The sequence below is a fragment of the Xenopus tropicalis genome, chromosome 3 (genome assembly GCF_000004195.4).
Source record: "Xenopus tropicalis strain Nigerian chromosome 3, UCB_Xtro_10.0, whole genome shotgun sequence".
In the NCBI taxonomy this organism is placed as follows: Eukaryota; Metazoa; Chordata; class Amphibia; order Anura; family Pipidae; genus Xenopus; species Xenopus tropicalis.
The window spans coordinates 77,496,150-77,515,862 of NC_030679.2; the positions used below are offsets into that span (position 1 = coordinate 77,496,150).

The window sequence follows — 19,713 nt, forward strand, 5'->3', positions numbered from 1 at the left end:
TCAAGCTGGAAAAAAGGAGAAAAGGCACAGGTTACATAGCAGATAACAGATAAGTTCTGTTGAATACAATAGTGTTTTATCTGTTATCTGCCATGTGCCTGTGCCTTTTCTCCTTTGAATGGCTGCCTCCATGGCTACATAGCAGCTTATTTATATAAATTATAGTAGACTTTCTGAAGTAAACACACAACTTTTACTAGTGCAGGGCAGCAGCACATACTATATTTTAGTTACTTTTATACACTTTTTTTTTTTGTGTTACTGTTCCTTTAACATTTGACTGTGGCTGGGTTGGGGACCCCTGCCATAGCAATTCACTTAATAATGAGTGGAAGCCACAACATTACTTGCCTCATATTATAATGGCAACCTTAGTTGTCTAAAACAGGGCATGTTTGCTATTTTGTGTCCATGAGGAGTCTTATGGGACATAAGGACATATATCCTATGGAGGTTCCCAGGAACTTGTATTAATGTATATGTGCAGTGTATGAATGTTCTGAATTCAGCGTAAACCATGACCCTTTGCTTTGTACTTTATGGCAGACAAATGGCTTTGTATACAGACAGAATATTACTCCAAAGAAGTGATGGTAACAGAGACCCATATGTTGTTAAACTATAGCTCCCAAAATAGAAAATGAAGGTTGAAGAAGCATGGGAATTAAGCTTCAAATGAACTAGGTTAGTGACACAAAGTTACTTTAATTTTTGTGGATCTGAATAGCCCATCAGACTGCACACAAAGTTACAGAAAGTTTCCCTGAAGTATCACCATTTAATGTCAAGGAAAGTGCAATAAATAGTTAATCTCCTATAAGAGGCATACTGAAGGTGGTGTCATGCGTTTCTTTAAGCCTGCTATTTTCTAAGCCTTTTGTGCGATCAGAAGACTTGTAGTAAAAAAACACAAAGTTCCAAAATAGAAATTCCCATAATTCCATTCTCCTCCCCCAAGACCAAGACTGGCGCAATAGGTCAGACTAGAGGGCAGTGCATGCATATTTAAAATAACTCGTGAGCTCGCTTTCAAAGTCCAAGGAGCACTCATCTACTATTATCTGCCAAAACCCTCCCACTACTATGTGTGCACTAATAGCAACTCACCAACAGGGTTGCTATGGTGACATGCAAACAAAAACGAACTAAAGCTCGTGCCTCGAACTTTTTAAGTGTGCTTGCATTCAGGGGGTGTAATGGTTTTGGCGCATATGCACTTAGCTCACCTGCGCCAACTAAAAAGAACGCGGCGGAGCCGAGTAAGGAGATATAGTGATAAATTTGAATGGGCACTACAGGAGATAGGAGTGCTTTTTGGCAGAATTATTTTAGCAACTAGGTACATAAAGCGGCTATCTATTGAATAATGATAACTGTAATAAAACCTTTTCCTTGTCCTTTAAAAAAATAAACTGAGTGAGAAAAAAAAATTTAGAATGAAACTTACATGCTGATCCTTTACAAGGTAAATATGAACCAGGAATGGATGTAAAAGATGTGGTATTCAGCTCATTACACATGAAATTAAATGCGTGTTTGTTTTCTGCATACAGGAAAAAGGTTTGAAAGATTAGTTTCTTTTAGGGCTTGTGATGTATTTTCTCTGTGGTTTATCTCAGATCATTCATAATTATTGCTCAGTAAGCAAAGAATGACCGAACGAAGGCAAACAGGAAAATATTTTGACATTGCACTAACTGCATTAATGAGCGTTGTAGGACTTTTAGTGACAGTAACCAAAATGAGTGGTTCTTTCAAATGTTTTTTTTCTGCCCTGGAAGCAATTTTTTTAATACAAATTATATTGTATAGTATATATCACAGTATATTTAAATTCATTTTTAATAGTGAGCTAAAAAAAATAAATAGCCTGTAACCCTGTTAAAAAATGCTGTTTGTTTTTTGTTTTAATCATGGTAGATATATATATATATATATATATATATATATATATGCACATACAAGAGGGATGCTGCTTCTTTGCCTTGTCAGAAAAATGCTGAAAGATGTAGTTCAGCAGTATTTGGCAACTTGAAGGTTTTTTGTATCCCATGTCTTGTAGCTTTTTAGTTTACTCTGGGAACACATTGTCACATGTAATACATCAGTGATTACAAAGCAGGTGCAGGAAGGCTGGTTAGGCCGAGGCATGTAGAGGCCTCTTTATCAACATTCTGATATTCTGATGGTTTTTGGAACCACACACTAAAACCACAAATGTCTAGTTATTTATTAAAAGATCTGAATTGGAAAAGCATGAACAAATTAAAATGCAGAATGAAAAGAACATAAAAACTTCAAATTTTTCATTTCTATAAGAGTTTTCATACCACAAATAAAGATTGTCTATGAAGATTTTCATGTATCCAGGTCATGATATGCAGTATCTATTAGAATTAAGTCTAAAACAACTACTGTATTTCTATCATGCTAGTTGATCAAAAGAACTTCGCTTACACTATACAAATAACATAAATCTTGTTTCCTTCAGTCTTGGAATCACAATCACAACAAGCAGGAAGGTGCCATTCTGTAGACACTGTTAGTAAGACAAGGTTTGCATTATGCTAAAATCTTGTTTATGTGATAGAATGGAGAACCAGCTAAACAATTAGATGGTGAGGAAGGAGGGAGTAAATGAGAAGTGCAGTGATATCTAGTACTGAATGGAAAGTTAAAATTATTGTCTGCCCCGCCTTTATGCCTAAGGCAGTTTTGACCACTCCCTTTTTTAAACAACACCCACTTCAAACCACTTCCATATTCTCGCAAGAGCTTTTTAGACCATACTCACATTAATGGTAGTAGCACACCAAAAATATAATAATAATTGGTGCTCATTGCAGAGATATCACCCTTCACGCATCTGTCATATTAAGACATACCCTTAAAACCAAATGGCTCCTCCCTGGTGTATAACAGAGCAACACCCCAGCACATAATTATACACCTTAGAGACCCTCTAACAATTATTTACAAATGCTAACAAACTCCCAGAACAAACCCTCCCACAGGCAGCATAGGGTAGGCAGAGTATGGAACACTATGTACTTAAAAAAACAGTTCAGTGTAAAAATGAAACTGGGTAAAATAGTAGAAAAAAAGTAGATAGACACAAAATAAAAAATGTCAATATAGTTTATTAGTGTCTAACTATATTTGGGATGCACTGAATCCAGGATTCAGTTTGGGATTCGCCTTTTTCAGCTGGATTTAGATTCTGCCGAATCCACACTTATGGCCGAACCAAATCCGAATCCTTAAAATCACGTGACTTTTTGTCAACAAGGTAGTTGAAATTTTTTCACCACACGCTGCGTGCACAGCCCTCTTTAACCTTTCTGTATACTAATTTGCATATGCAAATTAGGATTCGTTCAGTATTCAGGCAAAACTTTTACAAAGGGTTCGGGTTTGCCTGAATCCGAAAATAGTGGATTCAATGCATACCTAAACTATATTAGAAATATTTTTTATTTTGTAAAGTCTGTCTGTTTCATTTTTACACTGAACTGTTCCTTTAAGAGTGTTTTCCAGCAGTCCCCAGATTGTTGTTCACATTAGCTTTGCTTAAACATTAAAGCACCATATTTTGTGTCAACATGATTTAGTGCCACTTGGGCACGAAATGCGTAGGGTTTGTGGAGATGTGTTTATGTTTTAATGTAGCTTTGAATAAAGTTTACTTTTTAACTTTGTGCCCCCTGTTAAGATCTTTGAGTGCCTGTATGCCAATACTGGTTGCTGCTTTTGCTTTATGCAACCCATGCTGAGTGTCTGGGGCAGGTGCACTTGGACCACCACCTTCACTCAGTGAGTGTTTTTCAACAATTGGTCCATTGTGCCTTTTACTATTGGTTCTGTTTTATAACCACTGATATCTTGTTTGAGCTGAGATGTCTAAAATTACAAAGTTGGTTCCTTGCCATTTCAGCGTCCCCTTTTACAAAATATCTCTACTTTAATGCATCCACACTCCTAGCCTTCCTTTTTTTTCTACTGGTGATGCACTTTTAAAAATGTGGGGTTACATATTGAGAGCAATTTTAAATTTAAATTTCTGTTTTTGCCTTCTTGATCCCCACTGACATTTTAAAATGCTTTCTTCTTCATTCTTATTACCTTTTTTTTTTTTATAATAAATCCATATTAAGCATGTTAGATTAGGAACTGACCATCCAAAAGCAATAAACAAATCTTCTTTATTAATCCATCTTAAAATCAGTAATGCAAATTTACCAAAAGGAGATGAAAAACTTGCTTATCATTTTTCTTGGCTACCAGTCGCTTCCTCAGAAGCTAAGGTTATCTCAGCTTTCCACACACCTATGTAAAACACACCCATAAAAAAATATTAGTATACCATCAGAACTAAAACTTTCCAAACGATTTACATTTTGAAAAAAAAAATACTCTTGATATAGTAGGTATTTGTAAGAAATCTGTAAAATTCTCCACATAACAATTAAAGGGGACCTGCCACCCTAAGAAATAACTACAAATTATTTTCTATATTGTTAGTTGAGCAAAATAAACTTTACTTACTCTATATAAATAATATAAATTTTCTTTTCTTCCATCTTGGAATTACTCAATCAAAGCAAGCAGGCAGGCACCATTTTGTGGACACTGTTATGAAGGCAGGCTTTGTATCATGCCAAAATCTTGTTTATGTGCCTGGGGGACCAGATGCCCATGCACTGGCTACACAAATAGATGATGAGGCGGGAGGGGAAAAGTGAGATGTATAGCGATATCTAGTTAGTTCTGAACGGAAAGCTAAAGTTATTGTCAGCCCAGCCTCTATGCCTAAGGCATAGAGGCGGGGCAAGCAATATATGATTGACAGCTGGGATTTTTAATTGCCTTTATAATGGGTTTGGATGTGTTAATATAAAAATGAATTTGGGTTTCATGTTTAATTTGAAAAGGACTTTTATTATACAGCTTTTCATGTCTGGGTGACAGGTCCTCTTTAAAGCCTACCATACCAATTGAATTGTAATATTATATGGATATCAAAATATCTACCGTTCCCCTATAGAAAAACTATATACTGACAACTCAAACTTATGATCTTCTTTTTGGCGAACTCACCATATAGGTGTATGAACTGGCATTTTTGATTTTTTTTCCATCATAACAATTATTTGCTTAAAATGACCTTTGAGAGATGGCATTCCTATAATTCAAAGCTATTGGTGCTTTCCCATTTTAGCTAATTTTGATATGAGGTTGGGAATAGTTTTCTACACACCCATGCTTCATTGTTACCTGGAGATTCTGTACTGCTTTTCAGAAATTCAGAGTGTTCTAAGCATTGCTTTAGCTAGATTGGGGCACTTGCTAATATTTTTTTATAAGATTTTATTTTTCAATTTTCAAAACAAAATTTACATTAACATTAACAAGAAGAAAAGAGAGGAAAGAAGAGAATGGAGGAGATGAGGAAGGAAAGAGAAAAAGTGAGGCAAGGGCCCATATCATACCATACAATCAAGTATTTTGCTGTTCCACCCAGGTCCGCAACAAATTTTTCAGGGCATCCTCTTGCTAAATATGTGAGTCTTTGACTTGGGAGAGAGTTGTTCGCTAGTTTTTTTCAAAATTGTTGGGGAGGGGGATCAAGGCATTTCCAATACAGTATAATAGCTTTTTTTCGTATAGTATAACAATTGCAAATAACACATTCTGGAGTAGGACTTGAGCTGCAGATCCCCTGTTAACTCTAGAATACAAAGCTCTGAGGAACTAATATTTGGAAAAGCATGCTTTTCATTTGGGTATCTGAGAACATTGTATTATATAAAACATAATGATCCTCAGTGGCCAGTCAAAAATGGGCCAAAGTAAATGGGACACAGCCCCCAGATTTAAAGGGCAAATCAAGCAACAAAACCTAAATACCACACTTCACACAAAAAAATTAACAAAAAAATCACATTTTTATTAAAAAATCCATACTAAAAACATACAAACCCCACAAAATGCTGCCTTACGCATTTTGTACCCTACCGGTACTTAGTCATAGGCAGTTGTGAATGTGGGACCTATTTAGATTTTGTTATCTGAGAACATTGCTCCAAAATCTTTGAATTACCAGGCATGTCCAATACACATGAAACAGATCCTACGTCATCTCTACATTTAGGGATTTGGTCAGACACATTGTGGTAGATTTTAGCTAGATGGAAGGGAGTTAAATATGCTCTGTTTAAAAACTCATAGAGAAAGATGAGGAGATGTGGAATGATGCTCTTAAGCTGGTCCCAGAGCTATCTAACTCAGCAATATCTCTTTACCATTTAATCTTGTTTTTCTCTAAGGGCGAGGGGCCCGGTGTCAAGTCAAGTCCAGGGCCTGATACGGATTTGCAAGGTACAGCAACTTATCATGCATCAGCTTAAAGAGATATTTTTTCAGTCACATTCCCTAGTAATAAACCCTCTATTTCATGCTTCACCCTAATCTGGGTAGGTAGGGGCTCTATGGCTAGAGTGAAAAGCATTGGGGAAAGTGGCCAACCTTGACGGGTGGACACTTGCTAATTTGTTGGTATTCATTTGGTTAGGAGAAAAAATAATAATAACTGTAGGGGTTCTGAGTTCATAACCAGTAAAGCTAATATACCAATATACCATGAAATATACCAAGGAACGTAGTTTCACAAATATAAAACTTTGCGTGTACATTTGGTGCTATATTATGATTTTGGCTTTTTATAATATATCAAACACTTAGAGGGACATTTATTAATGTACAAACGATCTGAGCATAACAACTTCCTACCTTGTGCGACAATTTCCAATCAGAGTCGGAAAGGTTTTCCCGCTGTTTACAATCACTCGGTACGAAAATTTTGTGACTTTCGGAACGCCAATACGATATTATCGTGATTATTACGATTTTTTCGTAAGCATTTTAGGGATATTTGCGATCATCAGAAATTATCTTATCCAATCCGAATTTTACCCATTTTGGAATTCGAACTCGTGATTTGATGAATGTGGCCCTTAGTAAAGCATAACTAAGAGCAGGGTTTGAGTACTAAGAGCTAATCTTTGTCCATGAAGACCTGCCCTACAGTATGTTGAGCAAATTCCTTAGCCTAACAGCCATTTTGATCTCCTCTTGAGGGATTATTGTTACAAATTGACATTTGCAGGCAATAATCATGGGTGTAGGGTGGCCTGTGGTGCTTCTAATTGATATGGGTACAGCATAATATGCGTGGTGTTTTGATAGATAAGTTGTCAGGAAGCACGCAGAATTAAACCCTGGGTTGCATAGTACCTACAATAACCTATTGAGCCACTGGGGCTTATGGTGTTGGTACTGGTCAGTTATTCTAATGTTCGTGTTTTATGTCTCCCTGCTGTTCTCTCTTCTCCACCTTACTTGTTATTCTCATGTGTCTTCAATCTACAATAAATGGAGAATGCAAGTCAAAATTTAAAAAGCATACTGCCCAATAGTCCTCCTATTGTTTAGTAAAAACACCACACTTTTGGCTCACCTAATCAAATATTTACTCAGTCACACTTACTTCACATATTCTAGAACAGGCAGCCATCTCTAAAAAGGTATTCTCCCTTCCTTTCCCTCCTTGCTTCATATGCACATGTGTTTCATTCCCTCCCCCCCTCCCCTCTGCCAGATCAGCTTCTGATTGGCTGGTGGGCATGTGTAGCTCAGAACAGCAGACAGGATCAAGGTACACTCATGCTCAGAGAATAGGAAGGCTGCCGCTGGCAGCCTACAGGAAGGACAGAGAGATTTCAGTGATGTCACTGTAGTCTTCACACTGCTGTAGGCTGCCAGCACCATATCTCAGAGAAGCAAGCAGGGATCTGGGAATTTAGATATGCAGTAAGTACTTAAAAAGAATGCCTTTAGACTTACTTTTAATTTATATTAACCTTTCATTGTCCTTTAAGCCCCTATATAAGCCTGCTTCCTGCAACCCATGATGCTTGATCATTGAAGCCTTTCAGTCAGATATAGTCTGTGTTATTCTTAGTCTTTTGATTCCCTTGCCTGGTTCCTGCATATCCTTTATTCTGTGATCCCCTCGCCTTGTTCTTGCCCATGTTCTTGCCTGGTTCATGTCCTGTACCTTTGTTCCACTGCTCCAGTTCTCTCGCCTGAATCTTGTTGAATATCCTGGTTTACTGGATCAACCATCAAGCCCCATTTGTGTGTTACCCGCATTTAGGCCTCCAACCTGCCAGTTATTCAGCTGTCACCTTACCTGACATAAGTAAGGACAATAAGAATGACTCGTTCTATCGCTCTAAAGATTACTATAGAGCAGGGGTGGCCAGACTTTTTTCGGGTGTGATCGAACGGACCGATGTGGTACGTACGTACGCATTCACGCAGCACTTCCGCATCTCCGACTTGATCACGGTCCACCAGAAATCCACGGTGGGGTCGACTGGTGGACCGTGATCGACGTATTGGCCACCCCTGCTATAGAGACTTCTTTTTTCTCAGCCCTTTCTACTTAATCAGTGACAATAATGCAGTTCTGGTTTTACAAAAAATCTTCACAGTTTGCATAGACTGTTGGATGAAAGGACTGACTCATTATCTCTCTTATTTCCTGGAGTTATTTGTCACTCTGCATTACAAAACTGTGAGCCTTGGGTGGTTTCATTTAAAATTCTGCATGTTAAGTAGTTGAGCAGTATTTGATTTTTGAGCAGCAGATAATGGGATACATAAGTAGTAGTAGTAGGGTCAGTGCTTAAAATATGTGTCACCAGTTACTTACCATAACAAAGCAAAAACAAGAAAATTTTGCACCTGCCATCCTATAGCACCAATCTTAAAAACTCCTTCATTGTTTCATCAAACTATAAATCTTTAGTGATAAAAATCACATACTGCATCCAGCATGAAGTTTATAAATAATATTGTCAGAAGCAGGATAAATTACACAATTAATACATCAAAGAACGTGATTCAATACTGTCACTTTGTTTTAATATGAGGGGACATTGTAAAGTCATCAGTATGTTATTTTTAGCAATCTTAGACACTTTGGCATGAGCGTTTTTGCTAAGCCTGCGTTTATAATCCCTTCCATAAAAGGCATTCAGACAGATGTTCTTTAAATCACTTCTTTATTCCTTTGTAGCTGTGTTAAAAATCATTAGGATCCAAAGCATCATACTTTAACCCTTTTTCTCTCAGAAGGGCCTTCACCCTCTGTACTCTATAATTCATACCCCTGGACATTGGTACAGAATATGATAATGCTGAATTCTTCTGGAGGATTGTAGAAGCAGGGCCATTAAATATTTAACAATAAATGTGCTGTTGCTGATTAATTCAGAATATTTGTGAGCATCTCATGAATGTTTAATAACCATATTTTGCTTATTGGATATCTTTGAAACTGTTTAGTTCACCTTCTGTATGGTTTATTATCTTATTTAAATGTGTACTGTTTGTAAGTCATTTCAGTTCATATTTTAAGGGACATGTCACTTGTAGCAGCACCAACATGCAGGCTGAATAATATAAGAATCAGCACATAATGTCTTGTGTTTAGGATCTAATTAGTATCCCTCTATAAAAGAAGCTTCACATATAAGCAATGACTAAAAAATAAAATAATCTGCTGGCATAGACCTGTTGATGCAAATTCAAACCACTTTCAACACCATTTTACAACACCATCAAAAACCCATAAACAATTCACTTTAATAATATTTAGATACATTTTTATTGTGCTCAACAGATTCTCAAAATATATTTACAAAAAAGTAACCAAACCACTCTTAAAGGAATTACAGGTATGGGACCCATTATCCAGAATGCTTGGGATCAGGGGTTTCCATAATTTGGATCTCCTACCTTAAGTCTACAAACAAAATTATTTAAACAGTATTTAAACCCAATAGGATTGTTTTGCCTCAAATAAGGATTAATTATATCATAGTTGAGATCAAGTACAAGGTACTGTTTTATTATTACAGGGAAAAGGAAAACCATTTTTAAAAATGTGAATTATTTGATTAAAATGGAGTTTATGGGAGATGGGCTTTCCGTAGTTGGAACTTTCTGGATAATGGGTTTCCTGATAAGGGGTCCGATACCTGTACCAGAATCTGCCATAACAACATTGCTTATTATTTTGAAGCCCAGAGATCTGTGGCAAGTTTTCTTCGTACAAGACAGGACACAAGTACAAAAACATGTTGGATTGCGTCTGGTTTTTAAATTTGCATCCTGGTCTGCACATGGTAAATGAATCACTCTAGTGATTTACTGTTTTTAGTAACTAAAATGCAAGTTGCTTCTAAAAACAAGTGACACAAAGGTATTAGTGTAAATATAAACCTCAATAATGTGTTAAGGTTAACACTAGTATTGGACATTTATTTATATAATAAACATTTATGAAGTGCATATTCAACTACTAAATAAAATATTTAGTACAGTAGTATACTTATATTTTGTGGCGGTGATGCATTATCACATTTTTTAGCTTTCTGATTGTATGTAATTACTGTTTAATTATCTTTGCAAATATTGGTAACTTTTTACTGTAGTGACATGTACAACTTGTTAAATACAAGTGTATCTTCATTGCTTTTACAATATATTTTTGGGACTAGAATGATGTTTTGCAGTGTGAAAAATACATTTCTGAAGCCCTTTTCCCTGCATACATTTTTCATTGGAAAACAAGGATTTTGACACGTGATAGTCAGCGCTGCTGCTGAGCATCTCTGAGCTCTACCACTTTATAGAGCAGAATGGTGTTGGCTCAAGGCCATCAAACACATTCTGAGATATTGACACCAGTATAAGCTTTGATAATCGTGTCAACATTCTCATTCATATTTTTTCACATTTATATGAGGGTCTTAAAAGAAAAAAAACCTTCAATATTACAGTCAACCTGTATGGTTTTAGATTTTTGAAGAAAATTTAATTTCAAAAGATAATTTTCTTATTTTAACCCTGTTGTATCACATGTGCTGGAGAATTGGCTATAATTTTAACACGGTTGGGAACTGCTGTTATTCGCAAAGACTTTAGTGTTTTTTTGGCAGCTCACTTACCAATTATAAATGTTGCCAATAGCTATTCTGTACATTTTCCATAAATATTTTATCAGTTATTTATTGAAAGCGTAGGTTTTATGCTGGGTTATAACAGATTAAAATAACAATTTAACTATTAAGATTTTATTTGCAACCAAAGCAGTCTTCATTTTCTTTTGTTCTACTAAACATATCTGTGTATTTTCAATTCCGAAAATAATAGAAAAGATAATGGTGGTTTTAAGATCTTTTAAAGGAAAGAAAGAGCTCCACATTATTATTATTAAAACTTTTTGAAAGATGTGGCATTTTACTAAATATATGTTTTTTCCATGTACACTTCCCATAAAAACTCACAAAAGCTTAGTGACTAAATTAAAACAGATGGTAAGATATGCACAAATATTTTTAGGAACTTTCTAGGAACATTGTTTATGTTCCTACCAACCAAGTAATGAATCAATAATGTATTCAGTTGCAGTCAACAATGGAAATATAGGGGCAGAATTACTAAGATTTTTTTTCAATTTTTTTTACAGAGGGGTTTAAAATTAGCAACATTTTCTATTTTAATAGAAACAAGATCAATTAAGAATAAATAGAGGAGACAATAAAGGTTTAGAGAGAATTAAAAAAAAAAGGAAAATATGTATATGGATTGATAGTATATATACCCACAGTGAGACTTGGTGCACAAAATTAAGTAAGCCATAGCAATGTGTGGTACATAAAGAGACAAACCAAAGTAAACAGCACTCGAAGAAAGAATGCAATGATGGTGTATAAAAGAATAGTCACACAGCTCAAAAATAGAAACATATTGGTGCATGATTGCACCAATATTGCAAACCAAGGGCAACAAGGATATCAATACAGATACATGAGAGATTCATGCATATTTGACTGGCATGTCATGCTGTGGTGTCGTTTCTGAGGATTAAAGAGATTCTGTCACTGAAAAACATGCTTTTTTAACAAAATATATCAGTTAATAGTGCTCCTCCAGCAGGATCCTACATTGAAACCACATTTTCAAAAAACAACAGATATTTTTGTATGTAACTTTTAAATTTGATGTGGGGCTACACATTTCTTAGTTTTATTATATATTCTTAGTTTTCAGTTTTTCAGCCATTTGACTCTGCTCTGATAAACTTCAGTCTCTCTTAATTGATGTCACTTCCCCCCCCCCCAGTCTGTAGGCAAAACAATGGGAAGGTAACAGGATAAGAGCCCCCTGACAACTGCATTGCTGAAAATGCTCTCATGCCCCACCTAGTGGTAGATATGTGATTAGCCCTCAATAGTAAAACACCCAAGTCAGGTCATGACTCATTCTGTTAAATTAAGTAGGAGAAAAATAGCTTATCTGAAAGCAGTTGCATTGTCAAGTGTTCAACCTTCCTGATAGCACAGAAACAGGCACAATGTCCAGAAATGACTACACAGCAGTATTACAACCAGCAAAAACATAAATTTATTGGCTCAAGAATAAGATTTTAAATGGTAGAATGAATTATTTGCTATGTACACAGTGTAATTTAACAATAAAAACTACACATAAGCTTGGCAGTATAAACTAAGACACTCTACAACAACTAGTACATATTATAGTGGCAGGGACTCATTCAGACTTCTAAATATATACAAGTGGGGCATTGGGGTGAGATAGGGTTGGGCACACTTGATGTATCCTTGCTGTACACATCCATTTCTCATGAAGATGGACTGAGGACTTGTGGCAGTATGTTGAGAAATAGTAAGCATTCTAAAGGGAATATATTGACCTCTTTTAGTCACATTTGACATTATTCTTGCAAAAAAATGTTTTTCAAGGAAAAATGGAGATGGGTTCATATGTGACCTCTATATATGCTAATTCCTTCATGCTTTGGCTAGAGGAGGATTTATATATGTTGCCTTGGATCATTATAGGTGATTATTTGGTTTAGTGACAACTGTCAGGTTGGGCCACAGGTAAATGGCTAATGGGTAAGAGCCTATGTGCTGTATAACCCAGGTAGTAAACAAAGTTGGCTTGATAGCAGGCAGTAGACATGTTGTATGAAACAAGAATGATTTATTAAGAATAACAAGGAATAACTTAGCAGATACAGAGAAAGGTAAAAAAAGGCAGCATGCAATTGGCAAGTCCAAGATAGAGGCAAAAGGTCTGGGCCGACAGCAAGGAAGGAAAGTCCAATAAACAGGCCAATGTTTGGGCAGGCAGAAGACACAGAGAAATCCAAAGAACAGGCTAAGGTCAATACCAGGAGATCAAACATGATGCAGGAATGGAACAGGACAAAGACTCAGGAACAGAGCAAGGACTAGGGGCAGGGGCGGGCCCCCCTCTGGTTTTGGTGCGCATGCGCAGAAACGAGCGCGCAGGGTGGGGGGGCGCGATGCGCATTGCGATGTGCAATGTGACGCAAATCTGACTAGGAGTAGGCAGGAGAGGTTCCTGCCTGGCGCCCCCCAATCGTTGCGCCCTAGGCAGCTGCCTCTTCTGCCTACCCCTAGTTCCGGCCCTGACTAGGGGACTCAGAAAGCAGGATCAGAGCAGGAATCAGGCAAGGATTATCAACAAAACAGACAGGATCAGGCTAGAAAGCTCAATGATCAAGCCACCCAATGTGATGTGGGCAGGCTTAAATAGTTCCTTCGAAATGTGGTAGGAGGAGTAAATCTTGCAGGGGAAAGATATTGAGACCTGTTAAAGAAACTGGCCAGCACTGACTCAAAAAGCCCCAAGTGGCTCAGTAGGTTAATGCAGATACAGTTCAAGACACAGTCCATGACAGTAAGTCACTATACTAACTAACTTCAAAGTCAGCTTTTCTTGCTTTATAAAAAATCTTTAGGTGAGTCCAACACTTACAGAAATGCAGTGTGATTACCAGCTCCTATAGACACTCTGAGGGGGCTCCCACTGCAGGTGGTTGTTCCTCCAGTCAGGACTTCTCACAGGATATATTTAGCTTTCCAGGCACAGGATGTGCCTTCTATATACCAGCCTGTTCCAAAGGACTGCTTCTGATGGGTCCTTCCAGCTTTATGGGCCTGCATGCAGCTCCCTGATCTCTGAAACTCTCTCTCCTCCTCCTGGCTACATTGCATATAGAGGTATGGGACCTATTCTTTCCTTAATTTGGAACTCCATTCCTTAAGCCTATTACATAAAATATATATATATATATGTATATATTATTATTAATAATAATAATGTTCTGTCATCAAAAAGGATTGATTATATCTTAGTTGGGAGCAAATACAAGGTACTGTTTTATTATTACAGAGAAACCAGAAATCAGTTTAAAAAATGTTAGTTATTTAATTATTTAGTGTCTATGGGATAGAGCCTTCTGGATAATGGGTTTCTGGATAACAGATTCCATAACTGTATGTTGATTTTTGAAATTGTGCATATATTAGTCTAATAGGATTTTGTAATTTAAATAGTTACAATACAAGTAATTTATTGGTAAAGTAATGTGAGCTAAAAATGCAACAGCAACATTAAAATAATTGAAATACTTGCATTGCTGAATTCCCTTAAATTTACAGAGGCTGGTATTTACTTAGTGTTATCTCTCACTGTGTTTGACCAGCAAAGACTGGGAAAAAAACATTGTGTACTTAACAGGAGCATTTTTGGTCTCTAAATCTACTTTGTAAACACTCGTGTGGGATTTCTGTATCGTTTAGGTCAGTGGCCTTCAGAACAAAAATGATGCCATAAAGAAAAAACTTAACAATGGGAAGGAAAAATATAAGAGATATCAGGTGATGTGAGAGCATATGTATAGTATGTGGAAAGATACCACACCTGGTATTTTCAGGAAATTATAAATTTTGTTTGGCATTTTGGCACACTGTACTCTGTAATTGTTTTGTATAAGCCACTACTATGTGTGTGTTTGTGTGAGTTTATATATTGTGAGTGAGTGACCAAAGGAATATGTCAATATGTTTCTTTAGTTTCTCTATATTGCGATATGTAAGATCTGGGGAAGTGTCATATGTTGTTTGCTTTGTTTAGAGAATCTTGCTATTGGTCCTGGAAGCTAAATGTTATGTAATAGGCAGGCCAGACACTCAGTTCCACTGGTCCAGCTCATATATTGGAGCAGACTTTCCACAGGAAGGTTGTCTGGGTGAAAGGTGTTTCATTGTAATTAGAATGTTAGTAAGGTCTCTCTGAGAAGAACACAGATTTGCTATCTGCCACTGCAAGATGTATACAGAGCAACTGATAGACTAAGGAAGTAAGAGTGAAGACAGAAACCTGAGCTATCACCAGAAAATACATTTTTTAATTTTTTAGATATTTTGCAGGAAGTTCACATGGAGCCCATTAAAGTTTAGCATAATGAAAACAAATGTAATCCTAACAAACATATATGTGTGTATTAATCACAGTTTTTTGTTTGCTATTCTAAGAAATATCTGTTTGTTTTTTTGCAATTATCTGTGCTGCTTGTCCTGACAGCCAACATCATTGAAACAAGGTTGCACATATAAACCTCCCTCCAGAAGTATGCAAAGCATTGTGGAAATGGGAATCTTGTATAGCAACTGACTATTGCTACATTGTATACATCTAGTGGGAACCAGCAGTGTAGTAAATAGTACAAACAGAAACTGCTTTCAGTAATAATTATGTTTGCAAATAATTTAAAAAAACATTGAAAAATTATTGTTAATGTATATTGCAAAATTATTTGCCATTAGGAGAAGATAGACAGGGCAATTAGTTGCCACAATTTTTATAATACAGTCGTGGATTTTTATTCGCCGCAACTTGGGTTTTCTTAAAAGTCGCAGTGACTAATTCCTTGTCTGTCTTTGCCCTTAAACTCTTTAAAACATTGCTTTGCAAGAATACACAACAGTATATTCCCTTGTAAGCAAGGAGAGGAGAGGCATCGCAAAGCAAAACCTTTATGGCTGAATAAAAGTGTTAATGTCGAGGTTGGTAAGAAAAAACGTGCTTTTAAAGCATACAAGTTATCTGGGACAGCAGAAAATTTCATCAGGTACAAGGAAGCAAATAAAGCATGCAAAAAGGCAAGCTAAAATAGAGATGGAAAGGGTTATTGCAGCTAGGACTAAAAAGAATCCAAAATTATTTTTTAATTATATGAATAGTAAAAAAATTAAGCAAGAAGGGGTGGGAACCTTATTATCACGGGGGGGGGGGGGGGGTGGGGGGGTGGTTAAGTTGGTTGATGAGAACGGGGAAAAAGCAGAAATTTTGAACTCTTATTTTTCATCTGTCTATACATCTGAGCAGCCAGCTAATGAAGGCTTCCCTTTTAATATGCCTAGTTCTAGTAATTTAGCTACTGACGCATGGGTCTCTCGGGAGGAGATTCAAAAGAGACTTGAACATGTAAAGGTAAACAAAGGTCCAGGACCGGATGGAATTCATCCCAGGGTATTAAATGAGTTTAGCACTGTGATTGCCATGCCTCTTCACTTAATTTTTCAGGATTCGTTGAGGTCGGGCATGGTGCAGAGAGACTGGCGAATTGCTAATGTGGTGCCGTTATTTAAAAAAAGGATCCCGTTCTCAGCCTGAAAACTATAGGCTTGTTAGTCTGACATCAGTAGTAGGAAAACTTTTGGAAGGGGTAATAAGGGTTAGGGTACTTGAGTACATTGCAGTTCACAATACTATAAGTTTGTGCCAGCATGGTTTTATGCGTAACAGATCTTGCCAGACTAATTCAGTCTTCTTTTATGAGGAGGTGAGCAGGAACCTCGATGCTGGAAAGGCAGTTCATGTCATCTACTTAGGCTTTGCTAAAGCATTTGATACAGTACCTCACAGAAGGTTAATGATCAAATTGAGGAATATTGGCCTAGAACAGTGCTGTCCAACTTCTGTTGTACCGAGGGCCGGAATTTTTCCGACCTACGTGGTGGAGGGCCGATAATGGAAGCCAGTTTTGACCACTCCCCTTTTTAAAACCGCACCCACTTGAAACCACACCCATGTTATCACATGACCATACCCATATTAATGGTTGTAGTACAGCAAAAACCTGCCACACTCTGCCTTCCCTACCATGCCTGTGTGCCATACTCTGCCTTCCCTACCCTGCCTTTGTGTGTGCCATACTCTGCCTTCCCTACCCTGCCTGTGTGCCATACTCTGCCTGCCCTACCCTGCCTTTGTGTGTGCCATACTCTGCCTTCCCTACCCTGCCTGTGTGTGCCATACTCTGCCTGCCCTACCCTGCCTGCGTGCCATACTTTCACTGTGTGTGCCATTCTTGGCTGGTTTGTGCCATACTTGGCCTGTGTGTGCCATACTCTGCCTTCCCTACCCTGCCTGCGTGTGCCATACTTTCACTGTGTGTGCCATTCTTGGCTGGTTTGTGCCAAACTTGGCCTGTGTGTGCCATACTCTGCCTGCCCTACTCTGCCTGTGTGTGCCATACTCTGCCTTCCCTACCCTGCCTGTGTGTGCCATACTCTGCCTTCCCTACCCTGCCTGTGTGTGCCATACTCTGCTTGCCCTATGCTGCCTGTGTATATGGCACACACAGGCAGCCTACAGTGACACAATGCTGGCACTGCTCCTACAGTCTGCACAATAACTATATATTAAAAAACGTTTTAATTGCAGTACCACCTCAGTATATGTTCTTTTTGTAGTGTGCAGGGTTTATTTGTGGGTTTCTACTGCTCCTGAGGTGTGAACAGGGGAACAATGGGGGTGATTACAGCCTGAGACTGAGGTGTGAACACTGCAGGGGTTGAACAATGCAGGTATTAAAAGGTGTGAAAAACACAGGGGATTACATATTTAAACAATACAGCCTGATTACAGCCTGAATCTGAGGTGAGAACCATGCAGGGGGGGGGGGGGGGGGCAGTTAATCACAGTACTGATACCATTTAAAGCTTACACAGGAGTAAGCCATCAAAGCAGCCAGACAGGTGGGGGGCCACACAGAGGGGGGTCGCGGGCCGCATGCGGCCCGCGGGCCGCCAGTTGGACAGCACTGGCCTAGAACATAATATTTGTAATTGGGTAGAGAACTGGCTGAAGGACAGATTACAAAGTGGTGGTAAATGGAACATTTTCTCATAGGACCAGTGTTGTTAGTGGAGGACCGCAAGGGTCAGTCCTTGGTCCTTTGCTTTTTAAGTTGTTTATTAATGACCTAGAGGTGGGCATAGAGAGTACTGTTTCTATTTTTGCTGATGACACTAAATTGTGCAAAACTATAAGTTCCATGCAGGATGCTGCCACTTTGCAGAGCGATTTGACAAAATTGGAAAACTGGGCAGCAAACACGGAAAATGAGGTTCAATGTTGACAAGTGCAAAGTTATGCACTTTGGTAGAAATAGTATAAGCGCAAACTATCTACTAAATGGTAGTTTGTTGGGGGTATCCTTAATGGAGAAGTATCTAGGGGTTTTTGTAGATAACAAGTTGTCTAATTCCAGGCAGTGTCATTCTGTGGCTACTAAAGCAAATAAAGTGCTGTCTTGTATAAAAAAGGGCATTGACTCAAGGGATGAGAACATAATTTTGCCCCTTTATAGGTCCCTGGTAAGGCCTCACCTTGAGTATGCAGTGCAGTTTTGGGCTCCAGTCCTTAAGAAGGATATTAATGAGCTGGAGAAAGTGCAGAGACGTGCAACTAAACTGGTAAAGGGGATGGAAGATTTAAACTATGAGGTGAGACTGTCGAGGTTGGGGTTGTTCTCTCTGGAAAAGAGGCGCTTGCGAGGGGACATGATTACTCTGTACAAGTACATTAGAGGGGATTATAGGCAGTTGGGGGATGTTCTTTTTTCCCATAAAAACAATCAGCGCACCAGAGGTCACCCCTTTAGATTAGAGGAAAGGAGCTTCCATTTGAAGCAGCGTAGGTGGTTTTTCACGGTGAGGGCAGTGAGGTTATGGAATGCCCTTCCTAGTGATGTGGTAATGGCAGATTCTTTTAATGCCTTTAAGAGGGGCCTGGATGAGTTCTTGATCAATCAGAATATCCAAGGCTATTGTGATACTAATATCTACAGTTAGTATTAGTGGTTGTATATATAGTTTATGTATGTGAGTGTATAGATTGGTAGGTGTGGGTTAAGTGTGCTGGGTTTACTTGGATGGGTTGAACTTGATGGACACTGGTCTTTTTTCAACCCTATGTAACTATGTAACTATGTAACTATGTATAATAATAATGAATAATGAATTGCCTGTACTTCCTTTTCAGTGACAATATCCACTAGTACCTTCTTTGATGGTCTTCTGGTGACTGGACTTTACACGTCTACCAGTGTTCAAGCATCTCAGAGTATTGGCGGCTCTAAAGCATTTGGATTTGGTAAGCACAACACTTAATTACTGTATATATAAAAATAGAATCATTTAAATGGGACCTTTCACCCACACATAAAAAGCTGTAAATAAAAGTCCTTTGTAACACAAGATTTTTAATTAAAACATCCATACCTGTTACTGAAGATTTTGGGGTGATATAAAACTTGCCTTAATAACTGTGTACACAAAATGGCACCTGCCTGCTGGCTGTGATTGTGAATGCCAAGACCGAAGGAAACAACATGTAAATAATTTATATAGTGTAAGTAAAGTTTATTTTGGTCAATTAAAAAGATAAAATTGGATT

The 19,713-nt window shown here is 37.8% G+C and overlaps 1 protein-coding gene across 5 annotated transcripts in view; it reads left to right on the plus strand.

The window, feature by feature from the left end:
• Positions 1-19,713, plus strand: part of reln (reelin) — a 258,716-nt gene that overhangs the window by 11,818 nt on the left and 227,185 nt on the right. For all 5 annotated transcript variants that reach the window (XM_031897689.1, XM_012958659.3, XM_012958660.3 and 2 more), the window contains 1 exon segment: positions 19,300-19,410. In XM_031897689.1, the coding sequence (XP_031753549.1) occupies positions 19,300-19,410 (111 nt within the window).